Source organism: Mobula birostris, chromosome 2, assembly GCF_030028105.1.
Source record: "Mobula birostris isolate sMobBir1 chromosome 2, sMobBir1.hap1, whole genome shotgun sequence".
Classification (NCBI taxonomy): Eukaryota; Metazoa; Chordata; class Chondrichthyes; order Myliobatiformes; family Myliobatidae; genus Mobula; species Mobula birostris.
Window position 1 is genome coordinate 29,601,529 of NC_092371.1, and position 23,530 is coordinate 29,625,058.

At 40.5% G+C, this 23,530-nt stretch overlaps 1 protein-coding gene and 1 long non-coding RNA gene across 6 annotated transcripts; one reads left to right on the plus strand and one right to left on the minus strand.

Moving 5' to 3' along the window:
* Positions 1–1,560: 1,560 nt before the first annotated feature.
* LOC140185795 (uncharacterized) lies at positions 1,561–6,166 on the minus strand. 3 transcript variants are annotated; one of them, XR_011882727.1, is made up of 5 exons: positions 6,115–6,166; positions 5,745–5,828; positions 5,355–5,484; positions 5,096–5,261; positions 1,561–1,689 (listed from the first exon to the last, which is right to left on the minus strand). It is a non-coding gene; the product is annotated as an uncharacterized lncRNA (long non-coding RNA). The 3 variants fall into 3 exon arrangements; XR_011882728.1 differs by lacking the exon at positions 5,096–5,261; XR_011882726.1 differs by lacking the exon at positions 1,561–1,689 and having other exon boundaries at positions 3,808–5,261.
* Positions 5,288–23,161, plus strand: LOC140185784 (troponin C, skeletal muscle-like). 3 transcript variants are annotated; one of them, XM_072239469.1, is made up of 6 exons: positions 5,289–5,391; positions 12,854–12,911; positions 17,554–17,697; positions 18,157–18,271; positions 22,450–22,586; positions 22,704–23,161. In XM_072239469.1, the coding sequence occupies exons 1-6, from the start codon at positions 5,389–5,391 to the stop codon at positions 22,733–22,735; spliced, it is 489 nt and encodes a 162-aa protein (XP_072095570.1). In that variant the 5' UTR covers positions 5,289–5,388; the 3' UTR covers positions 22,736–23,161. The 3 variants fall into 3 exon arrangements, with proteins under 3 accessions (XP_072095550.1, XP_072095570.1, XP_072095560.1); XM_072239449.1 differs by lacking the exon at positions 22,704–23,161 and having other exon boundaries at positions 5,288–5,391; positions 22,450–22,642; XM_072239459.1 differs by lacking the exons at positions 5,289–5,391; positions 22,704–23,161 and adding an exon at positions 7,703–7,810 and having other exon boundaries at positions 22,450–22,642.
* Positions 23,162–23,530: the final 369 nt, after the last annotated feature.

The following is a 23,530-nucleotide window of genomic DNA, read 5'->3' on the forward strand; positions in this document are numbered from 1 at the left end:
GTTAGGAGAGATCAAGCGATATTTTCACGGCGCATTCAAACAGTGTTTCTGAAGGTCTGCTGCTTCCTTGAGCTCTTGCTTGTTGCCAACATTTTATCAGTTGGGGGAAATGAAAACTTCACCCGATGAGACAAGATGGTGTTGCGATGATTGGTTTGCAGATAACCTGTAACCTTTAAGGAATGTGGAGGTTGAAATATGGTAAAAAATAGAGCGTTTGACGTCCTGCACTATCAATCTCTCCAAAAAGGAACGGAATGGAAATCTGGTGGCTGATGTCAGTAGAATGTGCCACATTCAACTCACTGGATAGAATGGCATCAAAATGTGAACGAAACTGATCCCACCACCCCTCACAGTAAATGTGGCATCGGGTAGATATTTTATCCGAGTCCTTCGTTTGGACCTGTTTCTAGATTTAAAATATGTTTAAACGTCAAAAAAAAATTCGTTGTACAGAGTTCAACACCTACTCGATTTAGTACCAAGAATTGTGTGCGCAGAGGTGGTGCAGCTGGCAGGATCTTCTGAATTGATAATTTCCTGTAAAATTACGGGAATGGAAAATATCAAGTTTCCGACACCGGGTCCCATGGGGAAGATTACATCCCTGCTTGTCCCAAAATGTGACCTGCGTTGTAAAAACTAGAGATTACAAAGTGTTCTTTGCCAAGGAGTGCCAAATTGCTGTGTCAAGTGCGATTTAGAGGATCTAAATCAGAAGTAAAAGCAGTGTTATTTTATTTCAGAAAACCCTGCTCTCCCGGACGCAACTCGCAGCAATAAATTCCTACATCTTAGCCACACTTTTTTACTTGCTTTGGAACCATATTTCCTAATCTTACTTGCGTTCCAAGGATACATGTGCCCAATCGGCTGCACTTAGTTCAAAGTTCAAAGTAAATTTATAATCAAAGTACGTATATGTCACCATATACTGCCCCGAGTTTCGTTTTCTTGTGGGGATACGGAGCAAATCTCTATAATAGTAACTATAACAGGGTCACTGAAAGATCATCCAGAGTGCAGAAGATAGCAAACTGTGTGAATGCAAACATAAATGATTAGCAATAAATAAATAACACATGAAATAATGAGATGAAGAGTCCTTAAAGTGAGATTATTGGTTGCAGGAACATTTCAGTAATGGGCATGTGAGTGTAGTTACTCCATTTTATTCAAGAACCTGATGGTTGTGGGGTAGTAACTACTCCTGAACCTGGGGTTTTGTACATTCTAGCCGATGGCAGCAGCGAGAAGAGAGCATAGCCTGGGTGGTGGGAATATCTGATGATAGATCCTGCTTTCCTATGACAGCGTTTCATACAGAATATGCTCAGTTGTTGATTGGAAGGGCTTTATCGTGATGTACTGGGCAGAAATCCACTACCTTTTGAATTGAAGCGCAATGCATTCTTTGAACACATTTGAAGAAAGTGATCATCGAACTCTTTACCGTAGGTGACAGAACTGTTGTTGGACTTCTCGGCTCCGCGGATTCCCCTTCACTCACATCCCCTCCCACTGCTCACCACCTCCCCCCCCCCCAACCCCGTCCGTCCTTCCAAAGCATGCCGGGTCTGTGTCCTTTGAAAAGTATCTCCATGATTCACGGCAGCTGATTGTAACAAAACCCCAAGCTTCAAAATCGCACCCAGTTCCCGATATCTTGTTTCTCCAGCTCAAGATCTGTTGGCACATGAAACTAATAAATCAGTAAAGACACGTATTGCTTTCTTTTTTAATTAAACTGAATACCTTAGCACGAAAGCCAACTTAGTATTTTCCGACTTGGGTCTCTGCTGCTAAATGGGGTCATTTAATCACTGGGTGATCCGCGGTGATAGCGCCTAAAATAGCATCTTCCCAACCCTGACAGTAAGAGTGGGAACGGACATTTTTTTTTGTTTTGAAAAGCATGAGGTCACAAATAAAGCATTACCTGTCAGGAACAAACTTCCCAGTCTTCTCACTCTCAATGGAGAGTGCATATCCTTTGCTCAAGAATGTACTGTATGCCCGCCACAGACTATTACCGCCGGACACATCAAGGGCAGAAACCGACACAGGGAACGGATAATCGCAAGTGCACATGTCATGTACATTATAGATAATTCTATTACTTCAAACGCAAGCAGGAGCATCGTGGACAAATACATTATAAGGGAGGCTGCTAATCTGTCGTGGACGAATACAAGTATACCTGAAAAACAGAGGTTCCCAACTTTTTTAATCCCATGGACCCTTATCATTAACGGAGGGACCCCAGGTTGGGAACCCTTGCTGTAAAAGGGAAACAATACAGGTATACTTATAACACATAAATACAGAGAAAAACATTTTTGACAAAAATTACTGAGATGGTCATAATAAGACAGAATGGGGACCTAATAAGTAGATAAAAGTACATTCGTGGCGAGATACACGTATTGCTAGCATGTAGTTGTATTCCCGTTTCAAGTAAACGTACACCCGTCACAAAAAATACAGGTAGCATTTTCACAGCCAAATACAGGGCAATTTAGGTGTACGCCTAACATTACATTGATACGCTCAATACAGCCAGATACGGATACACCTGCAACAATTGAGGTCCGCTGCACAGGTCACACCAAATATACAGGTGAATTCGTGTGAATCCATAAACAGGTAAATACAGTTACATGTCCATGAATATATATTTTTGTCGGCTATATAACTATATAGCCGACAAAAATAAATGCCATATATCCACGCTAAAGAAATTCAGATACGTTTAAAGGCAAAAACAGGTAATTTTTTGCAGGCACAAGAAACCGCAGCTGCTGTTATCTGGATCAAAAAAAATTGCTGGAGAAAATCAGAAGGTCAAGCAGCATCTGTTGGGAGGGGGGCGGGGGGGGGGTGGCGGGAGGAAAGGGAAAGATTTGCCTCGAGTCGAGATCCTGCGTCAGGACCGTAAACCTGGTGTATATCGGATATTTGTATAGACAAACGCATTTCAAACCATTGTTGGCAAATAAAGGTATAACATCGTCAAATCCAAAAGCAAACCCTCGCGGGTAAATTGTACACTGACATGGGCAAATACTTGTACTCATGGAATGAACAAATACAGTTACCTCCCTAAAAGATAAATTTGCCACATCATAGACAGATTCAGGTGCATTGACCTAGCCAATTAACAGTATACCCTTAACAAATATGGTATCCCCGTAATAGACAAACGTAGGCGTACACATTAAATATGAACTCTAAAATATCCGCAATAGATTTACAGTAAATCCACCCAATAAAGACAGATACATAGAACATTGAACAGTAGAGAGCTAGAATGGGCCCTTCGGCCCCCAATATTGTGCCGAACCAATCAAATGGCCAACTAAACTCATCCCTTCTGCCTACACAATATTCGTATCCTTCCATTTCCCTCATAGTCGAGTGCCTATCTAAGCAACTCTTAAAAGTCCCTAATGCATCTGCCTCTACCACCGCCCCAGGCTGTGTATTCCAGACACCCACCAGTCTCTGTGTAAAAATCCTTGCCCCTCACATCTGCTTGGAACTTAGCCCCTCTCGCCTTAAATGTATGCCCTCTGCTATTAGACATTTCAACTCTAGAAAAAAGATGCTGCCTGTCCGCTATGTCGACGTCTCTCATAATCTTATCTGATCTACCGTCCACCTCCGCCGCTCCAGAGAAAACAGCTCCATTTAACAATACAATGTTAAATATAAAGAATTTCTGTACATTTATTTTGATTTTTAAAACACACAGTTAATAAAGACTAATAGAAGTTATTTAAATCGAAGAACGACATGACCAAGGTGAGTGAATCATTTGTTTTATTAATCGCCATTGCGTTCGGAGTTCGACCGCCCGATAATAATTCACACCCAGGGAATTATTACCAGCTTTGTTGACATCCATTATCCTGTGTCCTTCTTAGCAGAACGAGTAAAAATAACATACTTAAGGACTGCAGTAATTTTTCTACATCAAAACCAGAAGCATAGATGTAATACAATTCATTTATTGGCGGGTTGATGTGTTTTATCCAAATATTCAATGACTGCCAGTAATGGGATTTAGAGAATCTTTCTTTTGAAGGAAAGTGATGCATTTTGAAAAAAAAAGTATCTTCCTACTACTTGCTAAAACAGTTGACCATTTCGGGGACATAAATTCTGTTAGCATTTTATTACTAATTCGAACGGCAGGGTTCTTTGAGTTTCGGTGGCCGTCCAGTGGAGACTGCGGGCCGTTTTACTCTTTCAAAATTTCACCATGATGATGAAATCAGTATATGCTTGTTCCCATTTTAAAAGGCATTTTCATACAATCATTGTGAATCCAATGTTACCAATTAATAGGCTGCTCTGAGAGAATGGAGTTTCAAATCCCTTACTCACTCTTCCTTCAGTTAGTCCTGACGAAGGGTCTCGGCCTGAAACGTCGACTGCACCTCTTCCTACAGATGCTGCCTGGCCTGCTGCGTTCACCAGCAACTTTGATGTGTGTTGCTATGGTTTACAATTGGCAGCTCTGGGTCCATTCTACGATTGCCTTTACAATGCTAACCATTACGGTAAATCTTTATTTTCGTCGTAATTTTTGACTCCTAATCCCGACCAAACACAACCCATGCTGAAAAGTTCTCACCTTGCACCCAAGAGCCAAATACAGTTCTCACTTTCTTGTACTCTTCTGGAACTCAACTGGAGACTGAAGTGTAAAGATATCCCTTTTTAATTGCCAGTTCGTCGGTTTTGTTTTATAAGCTTAAGCTTCTTGTCCTTTATTCATCTCCATTGATGCTGCCTAACCTGCAGAGTTCCTCCAACATTGCGTGCGTTTGTGTTACTTTAATCTTGCTTTGTTCTTGTAACTGTCTGGGCTAAAACTCGAATTCTTGAAATGGGAGATCCCTTTACTAAAGGATTTAGGGATCCGTCTATCCGTACATCTTGGTACCAAAAGTATACTGTTAACTGATGATGCGAATGATATGTTATAATGCAATGCGAAGGAAACAGTGAAGATGATATAAAACAACGTTTAACTGGCTTCAAGTAGTCAGCAAATTGAATGGTTCTTCAAATCATAGTCACATACCTGAGATGCCCCGGAATTTGGTCTGAATCAGACACGTTATATATTTTTCCGGCTAGTGACCTCCCTCATTCGGTTGTTAAAAGAGGACACGTGTCAGAAAGGCAATCTCACTATTGGCTTTTCAGAAAGCAAGGTCACAGATCCTGAAATCTCACTGGGCATTCGGCTAATTAAAGAAAGAGGGCAGGTTAAAAGCTGAGGACAAAAAAAGTCTTGCTTTCGAGTGGGGAGTTGTGGAGGAGAGGAGTTTCATTTTTACCTGAGTTTCTGTGTCGCCCAAATAAACCAGGACCATGGTAAGCAAAAGTCATTAAATTAATATTTCCAGTCTATTGTTTCATTTATTGCAGCATCGTGCTGAACTCATCCAGATTGTATAGAAATCGCTCCTGTGGTGTATATAATAATATACAGTTATAAATATATATTTAAATAGTGAAAGATAGTAACTATGCACAAATCTAAATATTCAAATATTATTTTAAGATATCATGGCCAGGGTCAGAAACTACTTTACAATAAAAGATAATTATCAGTAGAAAATAATTATTCGGCATTCAAGCTAAACAAGCAGACGGAAAGGAATTCAGCGGCAACAAACGGTGATGGGCGCCCAGTGCTTACTACAATACGGAGAAGGTAGTGTTACCTGCAGCCAGGTTCCGTAGAACCGTCGGATGGCGTAATAGCAGAAAGTCGACGTCTGATTTTTCAGCAGGGTAACTTTGATGTACTTTTTTTAAAACGAAAAGTAAATTTTGAAAATTTAAGTATGCATGTTGTAGGATGTTTTTTTCATCTGCAAATCATTTTACAATAGACAAATTTAAGCGGTATAGCCAGCATGCATTAGAAGGAAATTTATTTCAATGTTTTCTCAACAATTTGATAGCTACAAAGGAAACGCTACCAGAGAAAACAAAGACTTCGACTCAGCACAGCCTCCCAACTCAGCACTGTTACTTTCAAAACCCTATCAGCATAAGATTAAAATAATGAAAAAAGTAAACCAAGTTTACTGTGATTTTCGCTGGGAGCTCCAGCCGATCTGCTGTAGGTGGAAGAGCAAGCGAAACAGATAAAAAGTCTAAGATTCGCGTTATAAATAGTGTGAAACGGAGGGCGCCTTCACTTACGAGGCACATTCCTATGGCTAAAGTTTCTGAGCTAAGAGAGTTGCTCATCTGGGAGCTTCGAGTTTTCCGCCTTCTCCTCCTTTAAAGGGCTAGAAGATTTCGAAATGTTCGCAGAAAAAGCGCGAGTGGTGGGACCCGTCTGTTTTGTAGACGCGTTGCATTTCAACAGCACAATTCAAAAAAAAAAGGCCACCTGGTTATAACTTTATTCCATCCTCCAAAATCATATTAAACACTCCTGAGTACTTATGACAAAATTATATGCTGATACTCTGCTGAGAACATCGACAAACATTCTCATTGATTGAAAGAAAAGTGAGTATACAAACAAATGGCAATTTGTCGTATTGACTGGATAAAACCTCAGACTTAGGCTGACTACATTAAAGGAACGCTGATTTAACTGGATATTAAAATAACGGCGGTGTGTATCAAATAAAACGTGCAACATTGTCAGCCTGTCGGCGCACCACATGTATCCAAACTTGCTGATCCCTTCAAACTGCAGGCTCTCTCCTGATTAATTTAAACCTCCGCTGGAGGAGTTTTCCCTATATGGCGTGAATTAATTCTTCCAGTTAAAAATATCTGATATATTCTTGCCTTGCGGGACCGTCCCGTTGAGGCACGAAATCTGCCTTCGTGATATCTACTGCCACCCAGTGAATCTTCAGACTCAGAATCTAGTCCGAGTTATGGGATTATTGAATTATTGATATTGCCATAGAACTGAAACAGTCATATAACTGTTATTAAATCATTTTCTTTCATCCACCGTTGAGTGTGATGTCATACAACATAATATGGCATTCATGTTAACATACCAAAAAATGCTGGAGAAACTCAGCAGGTCAGTCAGCATCTATTGGAGAGGAATAAAGAGCCGACGTTTCGGGCCGAGACACTTCACCCCGAAAGGTCGACTGTTTATTCCTTTCCATAGACGCTGCTTGACTTGTTGAGTTCCTCAAGCATTTTGTGTGCGCTACTCTGAATTTCAAGCATCTACAGATACCTTGTGCCTGTGACATCCATGTACCTCATAGAATCATAAAGCACAGATACAGGCCATTCGGCCCACCTTGCCCATGCGGGCTATCAAGGTCATTTTCAAATACCGTGCTTCTTATGAACAATGTGCCCAATCTGGACGAGTGAAACGTTGTTACTAGAACATGGTGAGATACCTAAAACCCAACTCACTCCCAGCAACATGTCTGTACTCTCCCCAATACTACCTCCGGCGATGTTATTAAGGAAAAAAAATCGAGAAATGTGTAATTCTAGCATCGCACATAATCTGGCCAGTTTATCGACAGACGGGGGAGGTTAAATTTGCTTCTAAATCTGCATCTTTTATACAGTTGCAGTGTGATCCGGATGTTCTCCGTTCCACACTTTGCTTCCTGCATCTTTTCTGCGTACTCAGCAGAATATTCCCCTCTCACCCCAAGCTGATTTGCTGTTGGAGAAAGCCGACGTCGGCTAGTTTACTAAGGTAAATTTACAGACCAAGTGACATTAATATTGTTGCTGCTGCCGAAGTCAGGAGTAGAGGCTGTCAAAAATAAAAGCCGAGGTAAGAAATTACTTTGTCCGTCTTTCCCCAACATATTTACGGCAAAACGAAGGGTTGGAATAAATAGCTTGGAAGGACTTTGTTCCAATGATTATTGACGAAATGTGCACCTTTGCTTTTCTGCAACGCTCTTGAACATAACAGTAAGCCAAATCGTCCCGGGCATATTCTCACTGCTTGGAAGGAACCTCAAGAATGGAGAAGCCTCGGGATTTATGAGCCGAGTTCACAGGTGTTCATCGGTCGTGTTTTTTTTTGCGTGGTGTGTAAAATGTATGTTGCGCTAAGTGACTGGTGAGAGGCTGAAACTGAAAATTTTAAATGGATTGCAAACTTGAAATTCATGTTAAATAAATGTTGTTTTGTTTGGTGTTATTATTGGCAGTATGAAGATGTGATTTTATATATAGACAGCTGACAAATTTTGATTAATTCACCCACCTCCAAATTATTTCCTTTTTTTGGCATTGGGATTAGGATATTTAACCACTTCTCCAATGCATTACTGATTTTGTGTAGCGCTTTCGATGCATTTGTTTTTGCTTCGAGAAAAATATTCAGGGGCAGAGGAAGTGAAATGGTTAATCGATTTTGCAGTGTAGATCAGTTTATTTGGGATGAAGATTTAGGCTTTGGGCTGAATTTGCACCGTCTCGTGCCTGTATACTGATCATCCCTTCCTTGCTCTCTTACTAAATGCTCAGTTTATGGAACTTGCCACATCTCTCTTTGGTTTAGAAGGTGATAGACTGGGCTTGCTGCTGTGGGAACACAGTGTGTTACCGTGGCACTGGTTGAATCATACTGTGAGGGGTTGTTGTCACCACAAATGCCAAAGGGAAGGGCATTTCAAAACTTGAGAATAAAACAGAACATTAAGGGAGCATCATTTGTCAAAAATGAGCGACTGATTTAGAAAGAGGATCAGATCCAAATGAACAACTAAACTAAGATGTGATTGAACAGGGCTGTTGTCAACATGCCCATCAGTAACTAAAAAAATCAATGGATCATCCCTGTTACTAACACTATTAACTATATTCTACACTGAGTGATTGATTTCCTGACTCACCAAAGTTACATGAAGACATTTCTGAAAGATGACAGAATGTTGTTCATTTGTCTGGATCATTGAGAAACCTGATGCCCCCAGGGGTAAAAGCATTTACCACATGAGACATCTCAGCTTCCACATACAATGTAATGGGAAAACTTGCAAAGGCTTCTCCAAAATACACATTTTTAAAATCAACTCAGCAGACAGATGTATGAATTGAATATGTATTGTGGCTCCTTCGTCTCTTGAAGTGTCCAGATCCTGGAATTAGAATACATTTAGACACTGGATACCATCTTCTCAATGACAATTTGAGAAAGACATTAAATACTATTGTTTTCATATTCCTTAACTTAATGAAATTCAGATTGCTGAAAACTGATATAATAAAAACACAATTTCAGCTGTTGGATCATCTTTATCTTTTTTAGATGGCTTGGCATGCAAGTCAACAAGGACTAAAACACTATTATATCCTATGATGTGGACTTTGCATTGGAAAAATGCCAAATGTAATAAAAGAAGCAGGAGATGACTGTTCTCAGGAGTTTCTGAAGGGAGCATCTGTAAAAGGTTATAAGATGGGCTGCAATGTCTTGAGCTAAATTTAGTCACAAGATTTTAAGACTCTACTGCTAGAACTACCATTTATAGAAGCAGAGACTCCTTGGCTGTGGCGAATACTGGACTAAGATTGGGCTGTGATCTAGTGGATCATGGTATTTACTGCCATTTATTGAATGATCATAGCAGTAAGAAAACTATCAGGGCATTGCATCGCAGGCGTGTGTTTGCATTGAATTTGGTGCGTCCAAATAAACCTGGTATTGTGTATAAACCTGGTACTTTACCTGGTAAAAGAGAATCTCATTTTTGGAAAAAATGTGCAATATATATTCAAAGTTAACCAGCCAGAGGAATTAACTGTAGATAGTTTCAGGAGCATTGCATGACATTCATCTTCCCAGTTTGGGGTGATACCTCTACTTTATGTTGAATGCGGGTTCAACCAGCAGTTAATCATCTATAGTGAACAAGGAATTAAAATAATTGACAAAGGAGGTGATAGACAAAGGAGGTGATAGATAAACAAAGTTTGAGGTGATAGAGCACAGCCACCCTGATTGAAATCATTTGTTCTGTGTAACTGGGTTGATTTATTTTTATATTTGAAGAGGCAACGATGATGGCTCATGGAATGAACTGCAATAGTTGGTGGTTACATAGAGTTTCAGCGGTCATTCAATAAAGGCATATGCAATAGACTGGTTAACAAAACTGAGTCCTGTGGAATTAAGAATGTGGAATAGATTCAGAGACAGAAAGCAAAGAATAGTGCTAAATTGTTGTTTCCCAGACTAGGAGATGGTGGACAGAAATGTTTCCTAGGGATCAATTTTGGCTGCTGTGATTTTCACATTTATACTATTAGCTTAGGAATGAGGATGTAGAGTAAAACTTCAAAATTTGTAGATGGCACAAGGGTTTGAAGAGTGGTATACATAGATAAGGATAGTAGTGTTCTGGAAAGGGGCATAGAGAGACTGGACAGTTTGAGGTGATACACTTTGACAGACAGAATAAAGAGTGTCAATATATTCTGAATGTTCTGTAACAGAACAGGAAACATAGGGCAATGTGCCTAACTTTTTGTAAGTACCAGAGAATGTTTGTTGTCTGGCCAGTTTTTTATATGGAGTCTGAGAGTCTTGCATCAAAAGACTAAAGCACTGAAGTCACACTCAGTGGCCACTTTATTAGGTACACTTGCTTGTTAATGCAAATATCTATCAGCCAAGCATGTGGCAGTAACTCAATGCATAAAAACGTGCAGACATGGCCAAGAGGTCCAGTTGCTGTTGTTCAAACCAAACGTCAGAATGGGGAAGAAATGTGATGTAAGTGACTTTGAACCTGAAACGATTATCAGTGCCAGACAAGGTGGTTCGACTGTCTCAGAAATTGCTGATCTCCTGTGATTTCCACATACAACAGTCTCTGGAGTTTACAGAGAATGGTGTGAGAAACAAAAAAAAAATCAGTGAGCGGCAGTTCTGTGGGTGAAAATGCCTTGTTACTGAGAGAAGTCAGAGGAGAATGGTCAGACAGGTTCAAGCTGACCGGAAGGTGACAGTAACCACAGATGCAGAACAGCATCTCTGAATGCACAACATGTCAAACCTTGAAGTGCATAGGCTACAGCAGTAGAAGACCATGAACAAACACTCAGTGGCCACTTTATAAGGTATCTAATATTTTGGTAGCTGAATGTATTGCATATTGAATATGCATGCTATCTGCTAATGACACAGCTGGACAACTGTGCCTAAAATGGACGCCTATGATGCATTGGAATAGTTCTGGGAACAAGTAGTTTCAACTACTGGAAACACTAAGTAGATCTGGCAGCAGCTGTGGAAAGAGAAACTGAGTTAATGCTTCCAATTCTTAGTTCTGATGAAGGATCTTCAACCTGCAATGTTGGCCGTTTTACCTTCCACAGTTGCTGCCCAAACTGCTGGGTGTTTCCAGCATTATCTTTTGTACTTTTAAATTTACAGTTTCCATTGGCAGCCATTAGATTAGGCTAGAGAGGTTCAAGGTTCAAGTTTACTTATCATGTGTACATCGAAACATACAATGAAATGCGTCATTTGCGTTAACAACCACTAACCCGAGGGAGGTGCTGGGGCAGACCATAAATCTCGTCACTCATTCCAGAGCCAACTTAGCATGCCCACAATGCTTGGCAGAACACGACAAGCAACAAAACAACAACAACAACAACAAAACAAGCCCGACCCCTGCCTCCACCCCCCCCCATGCACATACACAGTCCTTTAACCCTAAGACAGGCTGAGCTTGTTTTGTTTGAGTTAAGAAAGGTGAAGAAAGGTTTGATAGAGGTGCGTGAGATCATAACTGGTTTAAACAGGGCAAATACAAAAATGTTGTTCCCATTAGGAAACAGTTAATTGATTAGATCGTGGCTGACAGAATAGAGTTAAAAATTCACAAAAATTATCACTTCCATGAAAAGGACACCCAATATGGAAGGGAGATATGCACCAGCCATGATCTAGTTGAAAGGTGGATCTGCTTTGAACTTGAAAGGTTGAAGTTTTACTCCATCAATGGAGAAAGCTGAACTTTAAAAAAATAAAAACAGTAATTCAAACAACACATCAGCTCCCTTCAGCACCTGAAAAAGTTAAAGAATTGTTGAATATTTTGGGTGGACTTCAGAAGATGAACTTCTGCAGCCACTTGCTGTGAAGAGAATCATGACTTAATAATAAAATAATCTTTGCTGCTGGATAAACATAGGAGATCACCTCCTGTTTGATGCTAAGTCTGGCTTCATGCAGCCACTTATTGTATCAAAACAGAAAGTGAAAAGGCATCAGTCACTGAAGCCAAAAGTCAACATAACACTCGGTGCATATTGGAACCTCTCGAGCTGAAGAGTAGAAGTCTCTTGGTCCTGGAGTTATATAGCACAGAAACAGGTCCTCTAGAGCCCATCGAGTCTGCCATACACTTAGACCAATCCTACATTAATCCCGTTCTTTCCCTTTCCCCATTCTTGCCAACTCCCTTCTGATTGCCTCGCCTACACACTTGGGACAATTTACAGCCACCAACCTGCAGGTATTTGGGGCATGAGAGGAAACTGGAGCACCGAGAAGAAACACGCCCAATTCACAGTGACAGCACGCAAACTGCACGCAGACAGCGCCCAAGGTCACGATTAAGCCCAGATCTCTCACTTGGAGGCAGTGTCTCCAATATCTGTGCCACTAAAACTTTTTTGAAACTTCAGGGTGGTATCAGTAGATACATCTAAAGGAAAAAAATGGTTCAATTATGATGTGCAGATTTGCTTTTATCTTACTTGGAAGCTCACTATGCAGATTATTCCAAGCTCAGAATACAATGTGGTTGTGTGTGCCTCATGTTACTAAAACAGTTCTCTTCTCTTTCAGCCAATGACAGAACAACAAGCAGATGCGAGGTCTTACCTCAGCGAGGAAATGATCGCTGGTGAGTGGAAGATAAAATACAGTTGACTAATTATTATTGCAGCAAATTCAATATATGACCCCAGATTTCACCTTCAAGTTGGAAGCTGGTAATCAGATAGCCTGTTGTATTCCAGCACATCATTGTAGTTGGAATTAGTGCACAAGCCTTTCGATTCTTTTGGGTAGTTTTCTCACCTCTTTTAGAAAGTTGTGGGTTTATATTTCATTTCAAAACAGTGCTGAAAGAAAGCTGCTCTGTAGTAGGGGTGGGTGGGGGGAACAGGTGAGGGAAAACTGCCTTTGGGATGGGACCCTAGTTGGCACAAAAATTCAGATCTACAGCAAGTTGTAAATGTCAGTCAGTTTAATGTGTGTGTCATATTTGACCATGTGTTTATGATGTCAGTTTGTGTTCAGCTCAAGAATCTTGAATAAGCCAGATACACCTTTAGAGCTCTATGTATTTCCTTTGTAATACTGCATGGGAACTCACAGGTATACAGCCAACATTGGCACAGAGAAGGAAAAAAAAGGAATACAAGCCACTTGAAATAATGAGGGTGTTCAGTGGCTGTATACACATGTTGGTAGGGGTGAGTCACTTTTACATTAACCTGTATATTCAAAGCAAATAAGCAGGAACATAGGTGCGTGCATGTAAATATTAAAGGTCAGTCTATGAGTTTGTTTAGTTAAACTTGGCAAGTATTAAAATGGTGACAGTGCAAGATTGCAGCTTAGAATCAATTTTGTTATATTGAGCCATTGAGTTGGGATAAAACTTGAGAGTCTTTCAGTCCTTAAACAGAAGAATGAGAAATGTTTCTCAGGGAAACAATTGAGGCAATAAAAGCCAATGAAGAAGAAACTTGGGTGTCCCTGCAGTCAGTCTGCAGCCTTGCTTAAAACTGTATAAATGCCAATACCAGTAATAATAGAAAACCTACTATTTCTAAAATGAGGGCTAAGGTCAATGTCCGGTACATTAACAGAGCTGATGGATGATCAGCTCTGTATAAAAAGAGGTGAAGGAACTATTTTGGTGATACACAGAAAATGCAAGACCAGATACAATGTGTTGTTAATTTATACAGTTAGCTACTATAATCGGCAAATTCACCAATTAGAGTAGCTAACTACACAAAAAAATTCTCTAAAGGAAAGATAGGGTCAAAGATTGAACGCTAATTGTCAAGTTGTATCTAGTGTGACTGCATTGCAACCACTGCTAGTTAAGGTGATTTATTGTAAGTTTGATATACTGCCATTATAGGCATATGAAGCCCACATACACATCAGGCTGAACATCATGGCATTCTAGTGCAAACCCCTACTGAAGGCCCGTACAATGCACTGAAAGTAGAGGGAGGGCTCTTGGTGGAAACAACACAGTGACTGTCCAACATCCACTGTTGTGGTGCTCAAATCAAACAACACTATGTGACCATAGAGACATTTTAAGGTAAACCTCAACCAAGCCACAGACAATGACCAATACCTTTTGAGTCCTGAAGAAGATTCTTGGTTTGAAACACCGATTGTTTATTCCTCTCCATAGAAGATGCCTGACTTGTTGAGTTCCTTTGTGTGTGTGAACCAAGTATCCTTTGCATCCATATCAGAATCTGTACTAAATTGTCAGAAGCCAAAGTATTTACTGGGTTGGACCTGTCTCAGAAAGTCAACACACATTACAAGCAGTACTTATTTTCTAAGATGCAACATGACTCCATATACTATGATTTCCACATTTTTGTAGCTATTACAGATAAAACTTCAGTTCCAAATTAGTGTTTGTTGTACATGCATATTCACTCTGTATCCCTTTTGGTGAGAGTAGATCACACATCCAGTTAACAAGTTTGGAGTTACACATATTACGCTGTTAATTATGTCCAACGTTCTCTCCCTCTCCCAGCTTACACTAATATTATGTTTACCTTTGCCAAGAAGTTATGGATAATTTATGTTAATTTATGTTTGTTACATATACAAGATACCAGGCTGATATTGCAAAAAAACTAATTTTCATGACCTTTATACCCCGTGTGTATACGCCTGCAACAATAAACTTGGTTTTCCTTGATCTTGAAGTAGACAGTTATACAAGATATCCAGCTAATAGTCTGTCTGAATAATACAGGAATGAATCCGCACATAAAAATGTCAATTCCACCAGAGGTGGACAATAATAATCCAATTCCCTATTCCCTATTCCAATTCCAAATTCCAAATTCCAATTCTAATTCTTCATCTACTTTTACAGGGAGCCTGTTAATTGATTTCTATAGATATTAAAGAAACATAATTAATACAGGGAAGTGTCAAGTCATACACTTGGGGAAGGTGGATCTTATTACCTTACTGGGAAAAGAGTGAAGTAAAGAAAAATCTGAGAATTGAGTGGGGTTCTAGACTTGCAGGTTGAGAAGCAAAAGTAAGCTTTTAAAAATATTTTCCTCCAATTTAATATTTACAAATACTTCCAGTGATTTAAATTTTTAATAAATATTTTAATTTAACTTTCTAGTGTTACGTACCCCGTAACTGGGTTGCCAAACCAGCAGAAATGGATCACTCAGTTGGAGTCTGGATTACTAGAACTAAGAAAGTTTTATTAAAGAAACAAGCAACACAGTACTCTAATCAAAAGGATAATAAATGCAACAGTTCAGCAATGATAAACACACATGTGCACAGAATTAAGATAACAGGATCAATCAAGCTCTATCGTTGTCTAGGGGCAAATGACCAGTTTCAAAGTGACACAAAGTTCAGTTCAATTTAGTTCAGTTCGCAGTAATCGTTGCCGTGGCGGTGGACAGTGGGGGGAAGGAGAGAGAGCAAAACGAATGAATATTCAACACAGCTTCCACACAGACCTTCGCAGTCAGCTTTCGGGCGAGTCCTTTGTGATGTCATCTGAGGTCACCGACCGTGACCCCTCCATTTCCAGATACGATCATTTCCCTGTGTTGAACCTGGCACCCAGGCAAGGGTGGACACACACCAGGTTCCCGCCGATTGTGCCTTTCCACCCTGAGCGTCTAAGGCTTGATCCCGCGATCAGCCGTCCAAAAGCTTCCCACCGACTTGTGAGAGGCGCACCGCTTCCAGGGTCTCGTTACCTCGGGTGTCGTGTGTGTCCTGCCTTAGCGAACCTGTCCCTTTTTATCCCCCTGCTGGGGTATCGCCTGTCCATCACTTCAAACAGTTCAGGGTTCAAAGGGGGAGCCGCTCTTGACAGCTCTCTTTCTGTTACTCTCTCTCCCGTCCCTTCATTACACATCTCCAAATTCTGCTCCATTGTTTTCCTTATCTCTCTCTTTGCTGAAGTCAGGCGGCAGACCAACTGCTGATTCCACTGGTGCCAGCACAGGACAGCTACATTTTAATCTATGTGTATTCTTGTCACACTAGTTATTTACCTAAAATCTAATCATTTTTATTTTTCTCTCTGGATGTCTGTAAAAAGTATTCAAATGCCTGTGGAGGCTGGAAACAAAGGCTCACTTTGTCTTCCGTCAGAGCATGTCCTGGGTTTCTTAGACGCAGGGTCACTGCACCAGCACTGCTTGAATTATGGCAACCACGTGGACCATGCAACCCCACTTGAGTGTTGTAGGGGACTGAAAGGTTAGCCTTCCGCCTTTGATTCAGATAAGCGTAAGCATGCGGGGGCTGTGTGAATAATAATGTCGGTCACACTTGAGATACTAGAGGCCATTTAAGCATAAATGAAGGTAATAACAGATAATCAGTGATAGTGGTGTGGTAGTATAGTGAAGGCTTGCAGATAGGGGGGAAAAACAGGCATTAAAATAAAATGTGTGACAGGAATTAGTAAGTTTTGGAATTGTCCAGTTGCCGATGATCAGAAAACATGTCACATCTCTGACTTGCATTAATCTGCTTTTTCCCTAATCAGTGCAGAGTAGTACACTTTACTTTCCATGACTAATGACTTGATTGCCCACAAGCTTGTCAAACCTCAGGTGGCAAAAGTCCTACATAAAACTTGAGTAGAAGATAAAGGTAACTGGTTGCACTGACTGGTCTGTTGTTGTGCTCCAGGAAAGTACTCTCCTTCCTCAAACTACACGCAAGATATTAGTCATAGTCATAGTCATACTTTATTGATCCCGGGGGAAATTGGTTTTCGTTACAGTTGCACTATAAATAATTAAATAGTAATAAAACCATAAATAGTTAAATAGTAATATGTAAATTATGCCAGGAAATAAGTCCAGGACCTATTGGCTCAGGGTGTCTGACCCTCCAAGGGAGGAGTTGTAAAGTTTGATGGCCACAGGCAGGAATGACTTCCTATGACGCTCTGTGTTGCATCTCGGTGGAATGAGTCTCTGGCTGAATGTACTCCTGTGCCCACCCAGTATATTATGTAGTGGATGGGAGACATTGTCCAAGATGGCATGTAACTTGGACAGCATCCTTTTTTCAGACACCACCATCAGAGAGTCCAGTTCCATCCTCACAACATCACTGGCCTTATGAATGAGTTTATTATGCAAGGATGTGCATTCATAGATAAATACACACATTGGAAGTAGTCCAGATGAGATTCAGTAGGTTAATTCATGGGATAAGAAGAATTAGAAAGTAAGTGACGTGACACTAATTATTTGCATTTTGTTCTATAGAGTTTAAGGCCGCATTCGACATGTTTGATGCTGATGGCGGTGGTGATATCAGCACCAGAGAGTTGGGACAGGTGATGAGAATCCTGGGGCAAAACCCCACCAGGGAAGAACTGGATGCCATCATTGAGGAAGTGGATGAAGATGGTAAGAAAGCATTTGTCTATAGCAATCTCAAATAGGTGGTGGGTTCTCAAATGCTGGTGGTTAACAGTGAACCAAACTGTTATAATTTACTGCCCATTTAGAACAAAGACATAGAACATTACATCACAGTACAAGCCCTTTGGCCCACGATGTTGTGCCGACACTTTAATCCAATCCAAGAACTATCTAACACTTCCTTCACACATAGCCCTCCGTTTTCTTTCATCTATGAACCTATCTAACCATCTTTTCAATTCCCCTACCACCACTCCTGGCAATGTATTCCATGCACCCACAATGCTCTGTGTAAAAAAACTTACCACTGACAACTCCTCAATATATTCCTCCAATCACCTTAAAATTATGCCCTCTCATAATTACCATTTCCACTCTGGGAAAAAGTTTCTGGCTGTCTACGTAACCTGTGCCTCTTATCATCTTGTGCACAATGTATCACAGGAAGTGGCACCATTGACTTTGAAGAGTTCTTGGTGATGATGGTGCGCCAGATGAAAGAGGAGGCAAAAGGAAAAACTGAAGAAGAGTTGGCAGAGTTCTTTCGCATATTTGACAGGTGAGTTTGACCTTGATGACCTTCATGGTTAAAAACGAATCCTAAACTTGACAGAATATTTCTTTCTGTGTCAGGACATACTTACTGTCAGAGAAGCAACACGTCTCTGACCAAGAAGAGCACTTTAAGATGCTGGCTTGTGAGCACTAGCAGAAAAGCAATTTTCATAATCTCTCATACAGGAACATTATAAGGAACTGAGAGAGAGCTGTTGCCCAGTGTGGAGTTCCCAGGGCCATGTATAATCCCATGTTTCCATTACTTTGAATTATTGATTTCGACAGGTTTAGAATCAAGTTGGCAATGAGGCAATAGAGCTAAAAAGAGCTTTTTTAAAGACCTTTACATTATCAAAAAGCTGAACAGAATAGAAACATAGAAACATAGAAAATAGGTGCAGGAGTAGGTCATTCGGCCCTTCGAGCCTGCACCACCATTTATTATGATCATGGCTGATCATCCAACTCAGAACCCCGCCCCAGCCTTCCCTCCATACCCCCTAACCCCCGTAGCCACAAGGGCCATATCTAACTCCCTCTTAAATATAGCCAATGAACTGACCTCAACTGTTTCCTGTGGCAGAGAATTCCACAGATTCACCACTCTCTGTGTGAAGAAGTTTTTCCTAATCTCGGTCCTAAGAGGCTTCCCCTCTATCCTCAAACTGTGACCCCTCGTTCTGGACTTCCCCAACATCGGGAACAATCTTCCTGCATCTAGCCTGTCCAATCCCTTTAGGATCTTATACGTTTCAATCAGATCCCCCCTCAATCTTCTAAATTCCAACGAGTACAAGCCCAGTTCATCCAGTCTTTCTTCATATGAAAGTCCTGCCATCCCAGGAATCAATCTGGTGAACCTTCTCTGTACTCCCTCTATGGCAAGGATGTCTTTCCTCAGATTAGGGGACCAAAACTGCACACAATACTCCAGGTGTGGTCTCACCAAGGCCTTGTACAACTGCAGTAGTACCTCCCTGCTCCTGTACTCAAATCCTCTCGCTATAAATGCCAGCATACCATTCGCCTTTTTCACCGCCTGCTGTACCTGCATGCCCACTTTCAATGACTGGTGTATAATGACACCCAGGTCTCGTTGCACCTCCCCTTTTCCTAATCGGCCACCATTCAGATAATAATCTGTTTTCCTATTTTTGCCACCAAAGTGGATAACTTCACATTTATCCACATTAAATTGCATCTGCCATGAATTTGCCCACTCACCCAACCTATCCAAGTCACCCTGCATCCTCTTAGCATCCTCCTCACAGCTAACACTGCCACCCAGCTTCGTGTCATCCGCAAACTTGGAGATGCTGCATTTAATTCCCTCATCCAAGTCATTAATATATATTGTAAACAACTGGGGTTCCAGCACTGAGCCTTGCGGTACCCCACTAGTCACCGCCTGCCATTCTGAAAAGGTCCCGTTTATTCCCACTCTTTGCTTCCTGTCTGCTAACCAACTCTCCACCCACACCAATACCTTACCCCCAATACCGTGTGCTTTAAGTTAGCACACTAATCTCCTGTGTGGGACCTTGTCAAAAGCCTTCTGAAAATCCAAATATACCACATCCACTGGTTCTCCCCTATCCACTCTACTAGTTACATCCTCAAAAAATTCTATGAGATTCGTCAGACATGATTTTCCTTTCACAAATCCATGCTGACTTTGTCCGATCATTTTACCGCTTTCCAAATGTGCTGTTATCACATCTTTGATAACTGACTCCAGCAGTTTCCCCATCACCGACGTTAGGCTAACCGGTCTATAATTCCCCGGTTTCTCTCTCCCTCCTTTTTTAAAAAGTGCAGTTACATTAGCCACCCTCCAATGCTCAGGAACTAGTCCAGAATCTAACGAGTTTTGAAAAATTATCACTAATGCATCCATTATTTCTTGGGCTACTTCCTTAAGCACTCTAGGATGCAGACCATCTGGCCCTGGGGATTTATCTGCCTTCAATCCCTTCAATTTACCTAACACCACTTCCCTACTAACATGTATTTCGCTCAGTTCCTCCATCTCACTGGACCCTCTGTCCCCTACTATTTCTGGAAGATTATTTATGTCCTCCTTAGTGAAGACAGAACCAAAGTAATTATTCAATTGGTCTGCCATGTCCTTGCTCCCCATAATCAATTCACCTGTTTCTGTCTGCAGGGGACCTACATTTGTTTTTACCAGTCTTTTCCTTTTTACATATCTATAAAAGCTTTTACAGTCCGTTTTAATGTTGCCTGCCAGTTTTCTCTCATAATCTTTTTTCCCCTTCCTAATTAAGCCCTTTGTCCTCCTCTGCTGAACTCTGAATTTCTCCCAGTCCTCAGGTGAGCCACTTTCTCTGGCTAATTTGTATTCTTCTTCTTTGGAATTGATACTATCCCTAATTTCTCTTGTCAGCCACGGGTGCACTACCTTCCTTGATTTATTCTTTTGCCAAACTGGGATGAACATTTGTTGCAGTTCATCCATGCAACCTTTAAATGCCTGCCATTGCATATCAACCATCAATCCTTTAAGTGTCATTTGCCAGTCTATCTTAGCTAATTCACGTCTCATACCTTCAAAGTTACCCCTCTTTAAGTTCAGAGCCTTTGTTTCTGAATTAACTATGTCACTCTCCATCTTAATGAAGAATTCCACCATATTATGGTCACTCTTACCCAAGGGGCCTCTCACGACAAGATTGCTAATTAACCCTTCCTCATTGCTCAAAACCCAGTCCAGAATAGCCTGCTCTCTAGTCGGTTCCTCGACATGTTGGTTCAAAAAACCATCCCGTATACATTCCAAGAAATCCTCTTCCTCAGCACCTTTACCAATTTGGTTCACCCAATCTACATGTAGATTGAAGTCAACCATTATAACTGCTGTTCCTTTATTGCACACATTTCTAATTTCCTGTTTAATACCATCTCCGACCTCACTACTACTGTTAGGTGGCCTGTACACAACTCCCACCAGCGTCTTCTGCCCCTTAGTGTTACGCAGCTCTACCCATATCGATTCCACATATTCCCGGCTTATGTCCTTCCTTTCTATTGTGTTAATCTCTTCTTTGACTAGCAACGCCACCCCACCTCCCCTTCCTTCATGTCTATCCCTCCTGAATATTGAATATCCCTGAACGTTGAGCTCCCATCCCTGGTCACCCTGGAGCCATGTCTCTGTGATCCCAACTATATCATAATCATTAATAACAATCTGCACTTTCAATTCATCCACCTTATTATGAAGCAGGAATACTGACTATAACTAGTGGGACTGGATTGCCGGGGTTCAGGAACAGCCAATGCTTTGGGTATTGAAGGCTAATTGTCTCTGATATCTTGCATAACCAGAAAAGCATATGCTGTGTCAGACAGTTGGGAGACATAATAAATATTCTATTTCAAACACATCTAATATTTTATGATTTTATATTGAATTTTATTTTTGGGCATATTCATGTATCCATTAATAATAACCATGCATGTTGAAGATCAAGGGAATGGTTTTGTGTACTGTCAGAATAGAAGGCGTAATATTTTAGGATAATCAATTTGAGTAACTTGCAACGATTCAGTATATATATATATATATATATATGTATGGAAGTAAATCTATCATTCCAGAGCTCATCATCACTGGAGAATTCTAATGAAAATCCCTAGGTTAATTGTAGGCTCAATAATTGAAAATATTAATAAGGTTAACCACTGACTCCATTTTCACTATGTTATGTGACTACAAGAAGGGAGGCTAAACGAACGCTGGTCTTTTCTCATATATTAACTTCTAAGGCAAACTACATTGGTTGAAACCATCTCCATTTAAACAATATTCTGCCTTTTGATTGCTTTTTCCATAGTGCATGGCCTTACATATTCTTACATTAAACTCCATTTGCTAATTTTCACCTACTCATCCAATATTTCTATATCCTGTTGCAGCATCCAAATATCCTCATAATAGCATGCCTTACTACTTAATTTAATGTCGTTGGAAAATCAGAATACATAGACTTTGTTGGTCACTAATTAAGTGAGAGGCAAGAATGGCTCTTGGGCAATTCTACTAGTTAAATACTTACGGCCTTTGCAAATGACCTATTTATTCTGACACTATTTATTTTCTGTAACTGTTATCCAATCCATGTAACACACTTCTCCGAATGCTTACCTTGTCCACAGGAACGCTGATGGTTTCATTGAACGGGATGAGCTTTGGGATTTAATTAAGGAAGCTGGAGAGCACATCACAGAAGAGGAAATTGATGAAATCATGAAGGAGGGTGACAGAAACAACGATGGCAAACTAGACTTTGATGGTTTGTATACAACTACAAAAGTAAATAAAATATTGGTTGAAATATTTATCTTTTAGCCATGTCAATGAAGCTAAACTCAATCAAACTTCTTTTCTTTCCTTTCTTCCTTCATTTCAGAATGGGTGAAATTGATGGAAAATGTCCAGTAAATGAACAACATTCCTCAACAACCATCAGTATCTCATTTCTTCAGAAACCTTTTAAAATGTCATCTTCCATCTCCTGCTCTACAAAAACCATTACTTCTGGCTTTTGGCTCAGCCTCTCTTCAAGATCACATTTAAATAAATTAGAACACATAGCTTACTGTACAGTATCTCGTCCCACATTTCTCCTGCTCTTCTGTAGCTAACCGATCATCAGACATTTGAAAGGAATGTGATCGCTGCATCGAATGCAAAATTAGACATAATTGACCTATACTCTGAAATTGCTAGCATTGTCGCTACAATTCACTCCTGCAGAGGAAGAAGCAACATTCTATGTACGAAACTCTTAATGATTTTGCCAGCAGTCTAGAACACAGTACCACATATTCCAAACCTTTTCCCAATAAAATTAATGTCATTTTTTCAGCCAGTTGTTGTTGCAATTATTGAGTGCCTGACATGCTTAAAAATGTCCCGGTTATTATTCTTAATTATCAACAGACGCCAATTGCAACTTTCCGCAGGTTCTTCCTGATCTGCCTTTATATCTCACAGACAATAGAACACTTCACTGGTATTTGTGAAAGTTTACTCAGCTACTTGTTGTAACTATTAGGCCTATTAATTTAAATCTGAAGTTATGAAAAGTATGGTGTATCAAAAGTTGCACTGAAAATAAGACCATAAAACATAGGAGCAGGATTAAGCAATTCGTCCCATCGAGTCTGCTCTGCTATTCCATCGCGGCTGATTTATTATCCCTCTCAACACCATTCTCCTGCCTTCTCCCCATAA